Source organism: Scyliorhinus torazame, chromosome 5 (genome assembly GCF_047496885.1).
Source record: "Scyliorhinus torazame isolate Kashiwa2021f chromosome 5, sScyTor2.1, whole genome shotgun sequence".
NCBI lineage: Eukaryota > Metazoa > Chordata > Chondrichthyes > Carcharhiniformes > Scyliorhinidae > Scyliorhinus > Scyliorhinus torazame.
The window spans coordinates 127,856,267-127,871,203 of NC_092711.1; the positions used below are offsets into that span (position 1 = coordinate 127,856,267).

General features: G+C 47.9%; 1 protein-coding gene across 1 annotated transcript in view; it reads right to left on the reverse strand.

Annotated features, from left to right (window-relative positions):
• Nucleotides 1–8,124: 8,124 nt before the first annotated feature.
• Nucleotides 8,125–14,937, reverse strand: part of LOC140417907 (uncharacterized) — a 92,311-nt gene continuing 85,498 nt past the window's right edge. The window contains exon 3 of the mRNA XM_072501339.1: nt 8,125–9,251. Coding sequence (XP_072357440.1) covers nt 8,268–9,251 — 984 coding nt within the window. The 3' untranslated portion in view covers nt 8,125–8,267. The remainder of the gene's footprint in view (nt 9,252–14,937) is intronic.

Here is a 14,937-nt window from a genome sequence, read left to right on the forward strand (position 1 = left end):
GTCTGAATAATTATCAGAATAATGTGCTTCTGTATTAAATCAAGTATCTGAACCTCTCATTGTGTTTCATGCCCAGCATCTTGCTTATCCGTGAATCTACTGGGAAAAATAATCTTCCCGTTTAATAATTGATCTCTATGGCGGCTGCGTGACCCAGAAACCCCCGCGCTGCAGAAAGTCCCCGATCAGTGAGTGTACGAGAACAGTGCGCAGGGGCAGTGTGGGTGTGTGCTCTGAGCATGCTCAGTGTCAGTCATGGTGAGAGAGTGAGGAGGAGTGGACGGTCTGGGAGGAGATTGTGGGCACAGGGTAGGAATGGAAACCGCGGCTGCACTGGAAACTTTATCAACTTCTGAGGTAAGCCGGAGGAACCGAATAAGAAGTTGCAGGCCCCGTGTTTACCCCGTCCGCGGTGACTGTCCAGGGGGGAGCGGGCTCATTGGCCGCCATCTTGCAAGTGGGAGTCAGGGAGGCGGGGCTTCCTCCCCGGTGACAGGCCCGGGTTACCCAGGCAACCAGCCGCCGCCATCTTGGACAGGGTCCAAGTCTTTCCCATGAGAGACAGACTGGGATTGACAGGTTTGGGGAAAGGATATTACACAGAAACTAGAATTGTCTGATCTGAATTTTATCTTATACTTGCAGTGAGTACTCTTTTCAAATCATTTTCCAGGGGATTAGGGGAGGATTTACAGACAGAAAATAAAATCAAACATCACGTCAAAATCAGACACATTCTTCGGGGCATAATATCATCAACCTTTGAATGTAGAAGGAGAAATGTTTGTCTGTTCTGTCTGTGGAAGAATATTTCAAACATCAGTGTGACTGGAAAAGCCCCGAAATACACACACACCCGAGTGTTCCAGTGAACTGACTGTGGAAAGAGCTTCAACCAGTTACACAGCCTGAAAAAACATCACCCCTTTCACAGTGAGGAGAGACCGTACACGTGTTCTGTGGACGAGGCTTCAGCTGATTGTCCAACCTGGAGAGTCACAAGGACACAGCTCCATGGAGAAACCGTGGAAATGTGAGGATTGGGGGAAGCGATTCAATTGTCTATCCTGGCTGGAAATCCACCGACGCAGTCACATTGGGACCAACACCACAGAAAGATGGTGGAAATGTGAGGATTGTGGTAAAGGATTCTATTATCCATGCTGCTGGAAATCCATCAACGCAGCCACACTGGAGAGAAGCCGTTCATCTGGTCTGTGTGTGGGAAAGGATTTACAAAGCAAGCCTTGTGTCACACCAGTGAATTCACACTGAGGAGAGACCATGCAGCTGCACTCACTGTGAAAAGAGGTTCAAGCAGTCATCCACCCTCACTGCACACCAGCGAATTCACACTGGGGAGAGACCATTCACCTGCTCCACGTGTGGGAAGAGATTCACTCAGTCCTCCACCCTGCTGATACACCAACGCACTCACACTGGGGAGAAGCCATTCATCTGCACCATATGTGGGAAAGGCTTCACTCAGTCGTCTGGCCTTTCATTACATCAGCGAGATCACACTGGGGAGAGGCCATTCAGCTGCTCTGGCTGTGGGAAGGGCTTTACTCAGTTGGCCCTGCTGACACACCAGAGAAATCACACTGGGGAGAGTCCGTTCAGCTGCACTTCCTGTGGAAAGAGGTTCAGGTCTTCATCCAACCTCAGCGCCCACAAGCGTGTTCACACTGGGGAGAAACTATTCACCTGCTCCGAGTGGGATGGGATTCACTCAGTCAACCAACCTGATGGTACACAGGAGAATTCACACTGAGGAGAAGCCGTTCAGCTGCACCTCCTGTGGAAAGAGGTTCAGATCTCCATCTGATATCAACGTACACAAGCGTGTTCACACTGGGGAGAGGCCGTTCACCTGCTCTGTGTGTGGGAAGGGATTCACTTGGTCATCCAATCTGCAGACACACCAGAGAGTTCACAAGTGACTGCAGAGAGTGGATTATGTTGTTAATGTTGCTGTTACTCACATCCAGGATTGTTAGTCTGATAATATTTGGTTTGTTTCTGGTGAAATTAATAACCCAATAACAGACGGAACTGTAATGTTCTGGATATCTCCCTGATTTTCGGGCTGCAATGTCCCTGTTTAAAACACCATCTGGGATCTTACCTCTTCATTCCAGAACTCTCAACAGAAACTAGCGTACAATAAAATGATTAACTTCTACTTGAATCCTAAATTGGTCTTTGATGTAAAATCTACAATTCATTGTCTGAAAGGTTTCACTGATGAACATCTCCAATTGTAACGTGCTGATTAATCCTTGCTGACAATTCTCTCTGACACACACATTCTTCACATTGGGAGCTCCATTATATCATCATGATACATTGAACAAAACAGTAAAGTAATGCACAGACCACATCAATAAAAGCTTCATCAATCAACATTGATATTGATGAAGTTTGGAAGTCACTGAGTTGAATAATTTCTGACACAGCAGCAGCAACATTTGGTAAAGGTGGAACCAACAACAAAGACTGGTTTGAGACCCACTCAGCAGAGATGACATCTGTCATTGAAGCAAAAAGCAAAGCCGGCCTGATGTACAACATACACCCAACAGCTAGAACACTGCATCACGTGAAAGTAGCCAAGAAAGTAGCAAACGACAGGGAGATACTGTGTAAATAAACACAGGATGAGCCGACATTAAGAATTCCAAACTTCCTCTGACAATGGAAATCTATTATTAATGTTGCTGTTACTCACATCCAGGACTGTTAGTCTGATAATATTTGGTTTGTTTCTGGTGAAATTAATAACCCAATAACAGACGGAACTGTAATGTTCTGGATATCTCCCTGATTTTCGGGCTGCAATGTCCCTGTTTAAAACACCATCTGGGATCTTACCCCTTCATTCCAGAACTCTCAACAGAAACTAGCGTACAATAAACTGAGTGAATCCCATCCCACTCGGAGCAGGTGAATGGTTTCTCCCCAGTGTGAACACGCTTGTGGGCGCTGAGGTTGGATGAAGACCTGAACCTCTTTCCACAGGAAGTGCAGCTGAACGGACTCTCCCCAGTGTGACTTCTCTGGTGTGTCAACAGGGCCAACTGAGTAAAGCCCTTCCCACAGCCAGAGCAGCTGAATGGCCTCTCCCCAGTGTTATGTATTTGATGGGATTAAGAGGACACTTGGTTCTGCTTTCACTAAAGTCGGTGTCCTGGAATCATCAGATGGTGAAGTTCTCACTGACAGACGTAAACAGATGGCCCGCTGGGTTGAACACAACTGTGAACTGTACCCCTGTGAGACGGACATGACCAGAAAATCCCACCTGTTACCTTTCAAGATAAAATTCTTGGGAATGGGAAATGTGGGAGTTATCTCCAAACTGATTGGAAATACCTGGACTTGTGCCTCTGATCCAAACAGACCAGATTATGTGAATATTGAATGAGATAAAGTTTCTCCACGGCTCCGGAATAAGATAGAATGATCATTAATGGGATGTCCCACTGAGAATAAAAGAGAAAGGGCACACCATCAAATGGGAATTGGAATAACTCAGCTTGGGGCAGGCAAATGGTTTCTCCCCAGTGTGAACTCGCTGGTGTAACAGAAAGCTGGATAACTGAGTGAATCGCTTCCCACACTCAGTGCAGGGGTACGGCCTCTCCCCGGTGTGAACTCGCTGGTGTGTCAGCAGATTTGCTTTTCTTTTAAAACTCTTCTCACAGTCGGAACAATTAAAAGGTCTGATGTCAGTGTGAACAAGTTGGTGTGTAGTGAGGTGGGTTAGTCGAGTGAATTTCTTCCCACACTCGGAGTAAGTGAATGGTCTTTCCCCGGTGTGACTGCACCAATGAATGTCCAGCACGGACGGGGATATGAATCCCTTCCCACAGTCCCCACATTTCCACGGTTTGTCCATGGTGCCATTGTCCTTGTGCCTCTCCAGGTTGGACAATCGGTTGAAACCTCGTCCACACACAGAACACGTGTACGGATTCTCCCCGCTGTGAATGGTGTAATGTATTTTCAGCTCTTTCCACAGTCAGTTCACTGGAACACTCTCAGTCCGGTGTGTGTGCGTCTCGATGCTTTCCCAGGCACACCGGTGTTTGAAATCTTTTCCACAGACAGAACAGACACACATTTCTCCATCCACATTCATAAGCCAATGATATTCAGGTCCTGATGAATTGAGTGACTGTCAGATCGTGATGTGATGTTTGATTTGAGTTTCCTGTCTGTCAATCCACTCATTGTGACCCTATAAAACCAATTTGCCACAGGTTAGCCCAGGACAGAAACTTAGAACAGATAACTCTCATTCCCGGGGTATAATTATTGCTCACTTGTTTCCCAAAGGTGCAAATCCCAGTCCCACACTCTCCCCTTCCCACAGACTCACCACAATGATTTCACGGTCACCAATACTGCGATAAACATTGAATTCCAGATTCTTAATTGAATTTACACTCTACCAATTGCCATGATGGGATTTGGACCCTTGTCCCCAGAACACTAGCCTGTGTCTGTGGATTGCTGGTACAGTGAACCCCCGTGGAGAGTGGTACTGACCTGGAACTCAATGCTTACAATCAAAGAGCCATAATATCCAGGTTCTGATTAATAAAGTGACTCTCTCAGGTCTCAATGTCTTGTTTGATTTCACTTTGCTGTGTTTAAATCCTCCCCTTGTAACCCCCTGTAAAAGGAGTTTCCAGAATCCATCACTGTCAGTCCTGCTGAGTGGACAGGGATCACCGCGCATGCGCCCTGCTGCACACTGCCCCCTATGAGGATGGTGGTGGTTAACTGGGGAAAGGCTCTGCAGGAAAACCTTCCCGTTTGGTGCAAACCCGGGAGCGGTAATTTTTTGTTTTAGCTTTGAGGCCTCCACTGGGTGTTTGTGAAGCCTCCCCTCCCACCTACTGCCCCTAACGCTGCCTCCGCTTGTCCACCTCCTTCCCGCCTGAAGATGAGACAAAGAAGCGTCTGTCCCTGGACATGAGCCGCACTGCGCATGCTCTACATCACAATGCCCGGGGAGTGATTGACGGCAGCTCCGGACCAATAGGAAGAGGGGGCGGGTCTGGAGGACCGAGTGAGAGTGGCTGGTCCTCCAACCAATGGGAGTGAATGAGTGGCGAGGCTGATCTCAGGTCTCCCTCATTGGCTGAGACTCGGCACCATTTTGAGTTATTCCCATTGGCCACAGGGTCCACAATCTCATTTCCTGCAGTGAGAAGTCCAACAGGTGAGGAAGGAGCAGCGCTCCGAAAGCTAGTGATTTGAAACAAACCTGTTGGACTTTAACCTGGTGTTGGAAGACTTCTTACTGTGCTCAACCCAGTCCAATTCCGGCATCTCCACATCATTATGTAAAAGCAAATTACTGCTGATGCTGGAATCTGAAACAAAAGAGAAAATGCTGGAAAATCTCAGCAGGTCTGGCAGCATCTGTATGGAGAGAAAAGAGCTAACATTTCGAGTCCAATGATTCTTTGTCAAAGCTAACAGACAGAGAAAGTGGGAAATATTTATATTGTGGAGTCAGAATGAAATGAATATTGCTTATTGTCACAAGTAGGCTTCAAATGAAGTTACTGTGAAAAGCCCCTAGTCACCACATTCCGGCACCTGTTCGGGGAGGCTGGTATGGGAATTGAACCGGGCTGCTGGCCTGCCTTGGTCTGTTTTAAAAGCCAGCTATTTAGCCCAGTGTGCTAAACCTGCCCCTAATGAAAGATGAGTCATAGCCACATAAACCCAGGGAAACCAGGTGCTGATGGCCACAGAAACCAAGGGGAAAGAGTGCTAATGGCAGTCCCCACAGAGAACAAAAGATGTGAAAGGCCAAACAGCAGAGAACATCAAGGAGTGAACTGTAGATGTGGGGGGAGGGGAAGGGGGATGCAAAGAGTAGAAATGGTAAGGAAAGGTGGATAAGAAGGGGGAGGGGGGGGTTCCCTGCTGTTTGGCATTTCACATCTTTTGTTCTCTGGGGACTGCCATTAGCACTCTTTCCCCTTGGTTTCTGTGGCCATTAGCACCCAGTTTCCCTGGGTTTCTGTGGCTATGACTCATCTTTCATTCTCACTCTACAGTATGAATATTTCCTACTTTCTCTGTCTGTTAGCTTTGACAAAGAGTCATCGGACTCGAAACATTAGCTCTTTTCCTACAGATGCTGCCAGACCTGCTGAGATTTTCCAGCATTTTCTCTTTCATCTCCACATCATTTCCTGCCTGAGAGGTGTTGACCGGATGGACTCTGGTCCTTCAGCCAATCAGACTGCGGGCTTTGTGCTTCACACAGACTGAAACCTTTTCCTGTGTCAAACCTCGGAGTAAAACACTTTCCATTTCTTTTCACTTTTAGATTCCATTGACTGTTCTACAGAACTGTCACAAGAAACAACAAACATTAACTTTGTTTAACTCGCCACAGATGTGGCATGGTGGCACACTGCTAAACACTGCTGCCTCACAGCGACCTCGGTTCAATTCCGGCCTCAGATGACTGTGTAGAGTTTGCACATTCTCCGCGTGTCTGTGTGGGTTCCCTCCGGATGCTCCAGTTTTCTCCCACTGTCCAAAGATGGGCTGAGTTGGTGGATTGCCGATGCTAAATTGCCCCTTAGTTACCAAAGGTGAAGTGGGGTTACGGGGAAATGTCAGAGGAAGTGCGCCTTGGTGGGGCGCTCTTTTGTAGGGTTCGTGCATGCAAACTTGATGGGCTGAATGGCCTCCTTCTGCACTGCAGGGATTCTATGATGCTGTTGAATTAATCTCGCATTTTCTGTTTTTATTCTATATGACATACCTTTTTAAACCACTGTACCATCAACTGCCAGGAGCAGCGTGTTGATGTTTCAGCTATTCCAGCCTTGGGTGACTGTGTGGAGTTTGCACATTCTCCCCGTGTGTGTGTGGGTTCCCTCCGGGTGTTCCAGTTTTCTCCCACCGTCCAAAGATATACAGGTTAGGTGGATTGACCACGCTAAATTGCCCCTTTATAATATAATAATCTTTATTGTCACAAGTAGGCTTACATTAACACTGCAATGAAGTTACTGAAAAGCCCCGAGTCGCCACATACCGGCGCCTGTCCGGCTACACAGAGGGAGAATTCAGAATGTCCAAATTACCTAACAGCACGTCATTCGGGACTTGTGGGAGGAAACCGGAGCACCCGGAGGAAACCCACGCAGACACAGGGAGAATGTGCAGACCCGACACAAACTGATCCAAGCTGGGAATCGAACCTGGGACCCTGGAGCTGTGAAGCAACAGTGCTAACCACTGTGCTACCAAAAATGTTTAGGTCGAGTTACTGGGATAGGGTGGAGGCATGGGCTTAAGTAGGGTGCTCTTTCCAACGGCCGGAGCACGCTCGAATGCCGACTGGCCTCCTTCTGCACTGTAAATTCTAAGATTCTGTAGGATTTTCTCTCTCAGTCTCATCCGATGGTTCTGTCTGGTGGTATTTCCCTGACGTCAGAAATGTTGCTTCACAGTGCTAACCACTGTTTGTCTCTTGTATTTCACTGTGATAGGGCAGAGGCCTGATTGAAAGGATTCAAACATGGGAGTTCTGGGAAAGATGGGCGAGGATTTGGGAGGTGACAACAAGTTCAAAGAGTTTGGAGAGGAGAGGGAGGTTGAAGATGGGGCAGTAATTTGTAAGGATGGCAGGGTCAAGGGTTTGTTTTATTGAGGAGAGGGTGATGATGGCAGATTTGAAGGACAGAGGGACAGTACCTGAAGAGTGAGAAATGTTGACAATATACGTGGACACTGAGTAAGTAGCTGGCTGATCAGTGGCTCAGTGGGAATTGGGTATGGAGCAGGAGCTGGGTCTCATGGACAAGATGAAGAGCATATGGGGAGATGGGAAAGAAACTAGAGAAAGCTGTGGGTTCAGGGCTCGGGCAAGGATGAAATTTAGAGACAGTTTGGTCCGGTGGGCTCGTGGAAGGGAGGGAAGCAGCAGAGGCAGCTGATCGGATTTACTCAACCTCGTCACAAAGAAGCTCCACAAGCTCCTCACACGTCTTGTGAGGATGGAAGAGACAGGGGAGAGCGAGAGAACTTCAAAAGGAACTAACGTGTCAGAAATATTAGAAAATTTCAACACACTGCGTATTTCACACAAATCTAATTTATTTGACTTTCAGCCAGAATCTTAGCCCCTGTAAATGGGCTGGAGTTTGTTATCAGCAGAAATGGACCCAAATGAACATGCTTCAGTCCTGAATGTGAGAAACAGCAAAACCCAATCACTGTGGTTACTTGTGGCCTCGTTGGTGTCTCAGGAGGTGGGATGAAGTGGTGAATCCCTTCCCACACTTGGAGCAGGTGAATGGCCTCTCCCCAGTGTGGGTTCGCTGATGTACAATGAGCTGAGATGATTGTGTGAACCCATTCCCGCAGTGAGAGCACCTAAACGGTCTCTCGTCAGTGTGAACACGTTGATGGCGTGTCAGATTCCCAGAAGTTTTATAGCAATTCCCACAGTCTGGACATCGAAACGGTCTCTCATCAGTGTGAACTCGCTGGTGACTCAGCAGGTCAGATGAAATAGTAAATCCCTTCCCACACTCTGAGCAGGTGAATGGTTTCTCCCTGGAGTGATCTCGCTGGTGCTTCTGCAGAGTGGATGAATCACCGAATCCCTTCCCACACTTGGAACAGCTCAATGGCCTCTCCTCAGTGTGAATTTGCTGGTGTCTCAGCAGGTGGGATGAACGAGTGAATTCCTTCCCACACTTGGAGCAGGTGAACGGTCTCTCCCCAGTGTGAACTCGCTGGTGTGTGGACAGAGTGGATGACTGAGTGAATCTCTTCCCACACGTGGAGCAGGTGAACGGTCTCTCCCCAGTGTGAATTCGCTTGTGATTTTGCAGGGCGGATGAGTCAGTGAATCCCTTCCCACACGTGGAGCAGGTGAATGGTCTCTCCCCAGTGTGACTACGGCGATGAATTTCCAGCTTGGATGGGGAAGGGAATCCTTTCCCACAGTCCCCACATTTCCGCAGTTTCTCCTCAGTGTGACTGCATTTGTGGCTTGTGAGGCCTGATGATAGAGCGAATCCTCGTCCACACAAACAAATCATGTACGGTTTCTCCCCACTGTCAACGATGCTTGTTCCTTCCATGTTCAAAATCCGCTGATATTCAGGATGTGATAAATTGAGGACTCTGTCAGATCCTGATGTGATGCTTGGTTTGAGTTTCCGGACTTTGAAGCCTCCCCTTCGAACACCCTGTGAAACTGTTTTAAAACAGAAAATAGGGAGTGAGAGAGAACCCACAAAAACACAAAGGCAGGTTGTGAAATTGAGCTGAATGAATCTGGTCATTTGTGGGGCCGGCACTGGGAAAAAGTGACCATGAAAACTGCTGGATTGTCATAACAACCCAATTGGCCTCTTTGGGAGGAGTGAGAAAGAGGTGAAGAGGGATTTTGTGTATCTACAAGACATATTAAGACAGTAGTTGGCAAAGCATATTCGACCTTGAGCTTCATAAATTGAAATATTGATACTGAAACTATGCTTCTGGTGGCACAGTGGTTAGCACTGCTGCCTCACAGCACCAGGGTTCGATTCGAGTCTTGGGTGACTGTGTCTGGAGTTTGCAATTTCTCCCGTGTCTACGCGGGTTTCCTCCCACAGTCCCAAGATGTGCAGGTTAGGTGGATTGGCCATGCTAAATTGCCCCTTAGTGTCCGAAGGTTAGTTGGGGTCACTTGGTTCCGGGGACAGGGTGGAGGCATGGACGTAAGTTTTTAAAAAATAAAATTTTTTTAGAGTACACAATTCATTTTTTCCAATTAAGGGGCAATTTAGCGTGCCCAATCCACCTACCCTGCACATCTTTGGGTTGTGGGGGCGAAACGCACGCAAACACGGGGAGAATGTGCAAACTCCACACGGACAATGACTCAGAGCCGGGATCGAACCTGGTACCTCGGCGCCGTGAGGCAACAGGGCTAACCCACTGCACCACCGTGCTGCCCCGGCATGGGCTTAAGTTGAATGAGGGTGCTCTTTGCAAGGGCCAGTGCAGACCTGATGGGCTGAAATGCCTCCTTCTGCGCTGTAAATTCTATGATTCGGCACTGTAGGAATTCAATGAAGCTCTGGTCACCACGCTTCAGGAAGGATGTGAAGTGGGCAGCACGTTGGTGCAGAACGTTAGCCCTGCTGCCACTCGGCGCCGAGGTCCCAGGTTCGATCCCAGCTCTGGGTCACTGTCCGTGTGGAGTTTGCACATTCTCCCCGTGTTTGCATGGGTTTCACCCCCACAACCCAAAGATGTGCAGTCTAGGTGGATTGGCCATGCTAAATTGCCCCTTAATTGGAAAAAAATGAATTGGGTACTCTAAAATTTAAAAAAAAGAAGGATGTGAAGATTCTTGGAGAAGGTGCAGAGGAGATTTACCAGAATGGTTTCAGCAAAGGAGGTTGAGGGGAGATTTCATTCAGGGACACAAGATTACTGCAGATTTCCATCGGGTGGACAAAAAAACGCTGTTTCCATTCACTGATCGTACAAGCAGTCGGGACACAGATTTAAAGCTTTGGGTAAAACCTGGATTGAACTACATAAGATCCTGAGGGGTCTTGACAGGGTGGATGTGGAGAGGATGTTTCCTCTTGTGGGGGAATCTAGAACAAGGGGGTCACTATTGCAAAGTGAGGGGTCACCCATTTCAGATGGAGATGTGGATTTTTTATTCTTCGGAGGGTTGTAAGACTTTGGAACTCGCGTCCTTAAAAGGCAGTCATGATGTGGAGATGCCGGCGTTGGACTGGGGTGAGCACAGTTAGAAGTCTTACAACACCAGGTTAAAGTCCAACTAGTTTGAAACAAACCTGTTGGACATTAACCTGGTGTTGTAAGACTTCTTAAAAGGCAGTGGAAGCAGATTCCTTGAATATTTTTAAGGCAGAGCTGGATAGATTCTTGATGGGCAAGGGGTGAAAGGTTATCGGGGTCGGCAGGAATGTGGAGTTGAGGTTAGAATGAGATCGGCTGCAATCTTAATCAATGCTGATCAGGCTCGTACTGCGCTGTAATGTTCTATGTTCTATATGAGATGTATGTTATTACACAGCGAGCGGCAATTACCTAAAACTTGCTGCCTATGAGGGAGTTTGAAAATAGACACAATGAATGATTTGATTTCAAAAGGAAATTGGATAGACATCCGAGGGAAATAAATCTGCGAGGATACAGGGATAGAGCAGGAGAATGGGACTGACTGGATTGCTCCAGAGAGCTAGCATGGACTCAATGGGCCGAATGCCCTTCTTTGTGCCATCATGTCTCTGACTCTTTTGTGTAATCTAGTTTTGTAATTTAACCCCGAGGGGGGGGGGGTTCCGATATCACTCAGGTAAATCTGTGCTACACTCCCTCTGAGGCCATTCTATCCTTCCTCAGGTTTGTTGCCCAGAACTGAACACAGTTCTCCAGGTTTGATCTAACCAGGGTTTGTGAATCTCGGGGCTTTTCCAGTCACACTGAGACTTGAAATCTTCCCTCACAGACAGTACAGACAAACCTTTTACCTTCCACACCCAGATGCTGCTGAAATTCAGTTTCTCATGAATCGAGTGACTCTGTCAGATCGCGATGTGATGTTTGGTTTGCGTTTCCCCGTCTGTTCAACCTCCACTTCCAGTATCCTGTAAATTTACAGAAACCTCAGTCAGTTTAGGATAGAAATTCACAACATTCTCTCCTCGTCAACTTTGATTAAATGTATTCCTGGAGGTTTGATCACATGACCCCCCCCCCCCATCCTCCAGCCATTAATCAGTCAACACATCCAGCCTTGTGACACACTGCCTTCCTCGGCCAATTGGGAAGCAAAAGGACTCGTTACCTCACAGGACAGTGATTGACTGTCAGCCAAACAACCTTTAACCCATTTTCAATATTTTTATATCCGCTTAAGAGAAATGTTCAAAGAAAATAACGAAAAAACCTTCTTTACTGTCCTAATGATTTCCCAGACACACAGGTATGAATCTCACCACGGCAGAAACCATTGTCGATTGTTGCAAAGAGCCACCTTGTTCACTGACGTCCTACAGTGAAGGAAATCTTCTATCCTTACCTGGTCTGGCCTACACGTGACTCCAGATCCACAGTCAGCTTGTTGACTCTTAAAATGCTCTCTGAGATGCACTCAGTTGAAGGGCAATTAGTGCTGGGCAGTGAATGCTGGCCCAGCCAGCGACACCCACATCCCATGAATGAACAGAAAAGAACATTTTGATCCTTACCTGGTCTGGCTGACACGATTCCAAACCACAGCAATGTGGTTGACTCTTTAAATGTCCTCCGAGATGGCCGAGGAAGCAGCTCAGTTCGAGCGAAATTAGGAATGGGCAATAAATGTTGGCCCAGCCAGTGACCCCCACAAATGAATAAAATAAAATCCCGGAGACTCCAGTCAGTCAATCCGGGAGAGTTGGCATCCGGTCCAGGCTCGCAGCGCATGCGCCCTGCGGCACCTTGTCCTCTGTAAAGATGGCGGCCGGTAACCCGGGCCTGTCACCGCTCAGCTCTCACTCTGTTTGGTGCTGTGTAAGACGGGACCGTTAACATTTTCCTCGGGAGTTGAAGCCTCCACGGGGTATTTCTGAAGCCTCCCGGCTCACTCCACAGCTTCTATTGCTCCCCGGCCACCAGCTCTCCTTTAAAAACACTTGTCTTTGCAGGAGCAGGCCAGTCGATTTCAGCGGGAGCGGTGCGTTAGTGATTTCTGGGAGACCTTCACAGGAGCAGGCTAGTCAATTTCAGCTGTAAACACTTACCTGGTCCCGTTTTCGGTCCCTCTTTGCTGTTTTTTAAAATTTAATTTTAGTGTTTAAGGCGGGAACAGGAAGTTCGACCCGCGGACTTCTGGGAAGACCCTCACCAATAAATTCTGGTGGAGAGGAAGCCATGGGGTACGGGCCTCTGGCACGGAGTCTGTCCCTGTTGCTCAGAAGGGAAGGGGGGGAAGAGGAGCAGAGCATTAGTAATTGGGGACTCGATAGTCAGGGGCACAGATAGGAGATTTTGTGGGAGCGTGAGAGACTCACGTTTGGTATGTTGCCTCCCTTGTGCAAGGGTACGTGATGTCTCGGATCGTGTTTTCCGGGTCCTTAGGGGGGGAGGGGGAGCAGCCCCAAGTCGTGGTCCACATTGGCACTAACGACATAGGTAGGAAAGGGGACAAGGATGTCAGGCAGTCTTTCAGGGAGCTAGGATGGAAGCTCAGAACTAGAACAAACAGAGTTGTTATCTCTGGGTTGTTGCCCGTGCCACGTGATAATGAGATGAGGAATAGGGAGAGAGAGCAATTAAACACGTGGCTACAGGGATGGTGCAGGCGGGAGGGATTCAGATTTCTGGATAACTGGGGCTCTTTCTGGGGAAGGTGGGACCTCTACAGACAGGATGGTCTACATCTGAATCTGAGGGGTACAAATATCCTGGGGGGGAGATTTGTTAGTGCTCTTTGGGGGGGTTTAAACTAATGCAGCAGGGGCATGGGAACCTGGATTGTAGTTTTAGGGTAAGGGAGAATGAGAGTAGAGAGGTCAGGAGCACAGATTTGACGTCGCAGGAGGGGGCCAGTGTTCAGGTAGGTGGTTTGAAGTGCGTCTACTTCAATGCCAGGAGTATACGAAATAAGGTAGGGGAACTGGCAGCATGGGTTGGTACCTGGGACTTCGATGTTGTGGCCATTTCGGAGACATGGATAGAGCAGGGACAGGAATGGATGTTGCAGGTTCCGGGGTTTAGGTGTTTTAGTAAGCTCAGAGAAGGAGGCAAAAGAGGGAGAGGTGTGGCTCTGCTAGTCAAGAGCAGTATTACGGTGGCGGAGAGGATGCTAGATGGGGACTCATCTTCCGAGGTAGTATGGGCTGAGGTTAGAAACATGAAAGGAGAGGTCACACTGTTGGGAGTCTTCTATAGGCCTCCAAATAGTTCTAGGGATGTAGAGGAAAGGATGGCGAGGACGATCCTGGATAAGAGCGAAAGTAACAGGGTAGTTATTATGGGAGACTTTAACTTTCCAAATATTGACTGGAAAAGATATAGTTCGAGTACATTAGATGGGTCGTTTTTTGTACAGTGTGTGCAGGAGGGTTTCCTGACACAATATGTTGACAGGCCAACAAGAGGCGAGGCCACGTTGGATTTGGTTTTGGGTAATGAACCAGGCCAGGTGTTGGATTTGGAGATAGGAGAGCACTTTGGGGGCAGTGACCACAATTCGGTGACGTTTACGTTAATGATGGAAAGGGATAAGTATACACCGCAGGGCAAGAGTTATAGCTGGGGGAAGGGCAATTATGATGCCATTAGACGTGACTTGGGGGGGGATAAGGTGGAGAAGTAGGCTGCAAGTGTTGGGCACACTGGATAAGTGGAGCTTGTTCAAGGATCAGCTACTGCGTGTTCTTGATAAGTATGTACCGGTCAGGCAGGGAGGAAGGCGTCGAGCGAGTGAACCGTGGTTTACCAAAGAAATGGAATCTCTTGTTAAGAGGAAGAAGGAGGCCTATGTGAAGATGAGGTGTGAAGTTTCAGTTGGGCCGATGGATAGTTACAAGGTAGTGAGGAAGGATCTAAAGAGAGAGCTAAGACGAACAAGGAGGGGACATGAGAAGTATTTGGCAGGTAGGATCAAGGAAAACCCAAAAGCTTTCTATAGGTATGTCAGGAATAAGCGAATGACTAGGGAAAGAGTAGGACCAGTCAAGGACAGGGATGGGAAGTTGTGTGTGGAGTCTGAAGAGATAGGCGAGATACTAAATGAATATTTTTCGTCGGTATTCACTCAGGAAAAAGATAATGTTGTGGAGGAGAATGCTGAGACCCAGGCTAATAGAATAGATGGCATTGAGGTACGTAGGGAAGAGGTGTTGGCAATTCTGGACAGGCTAC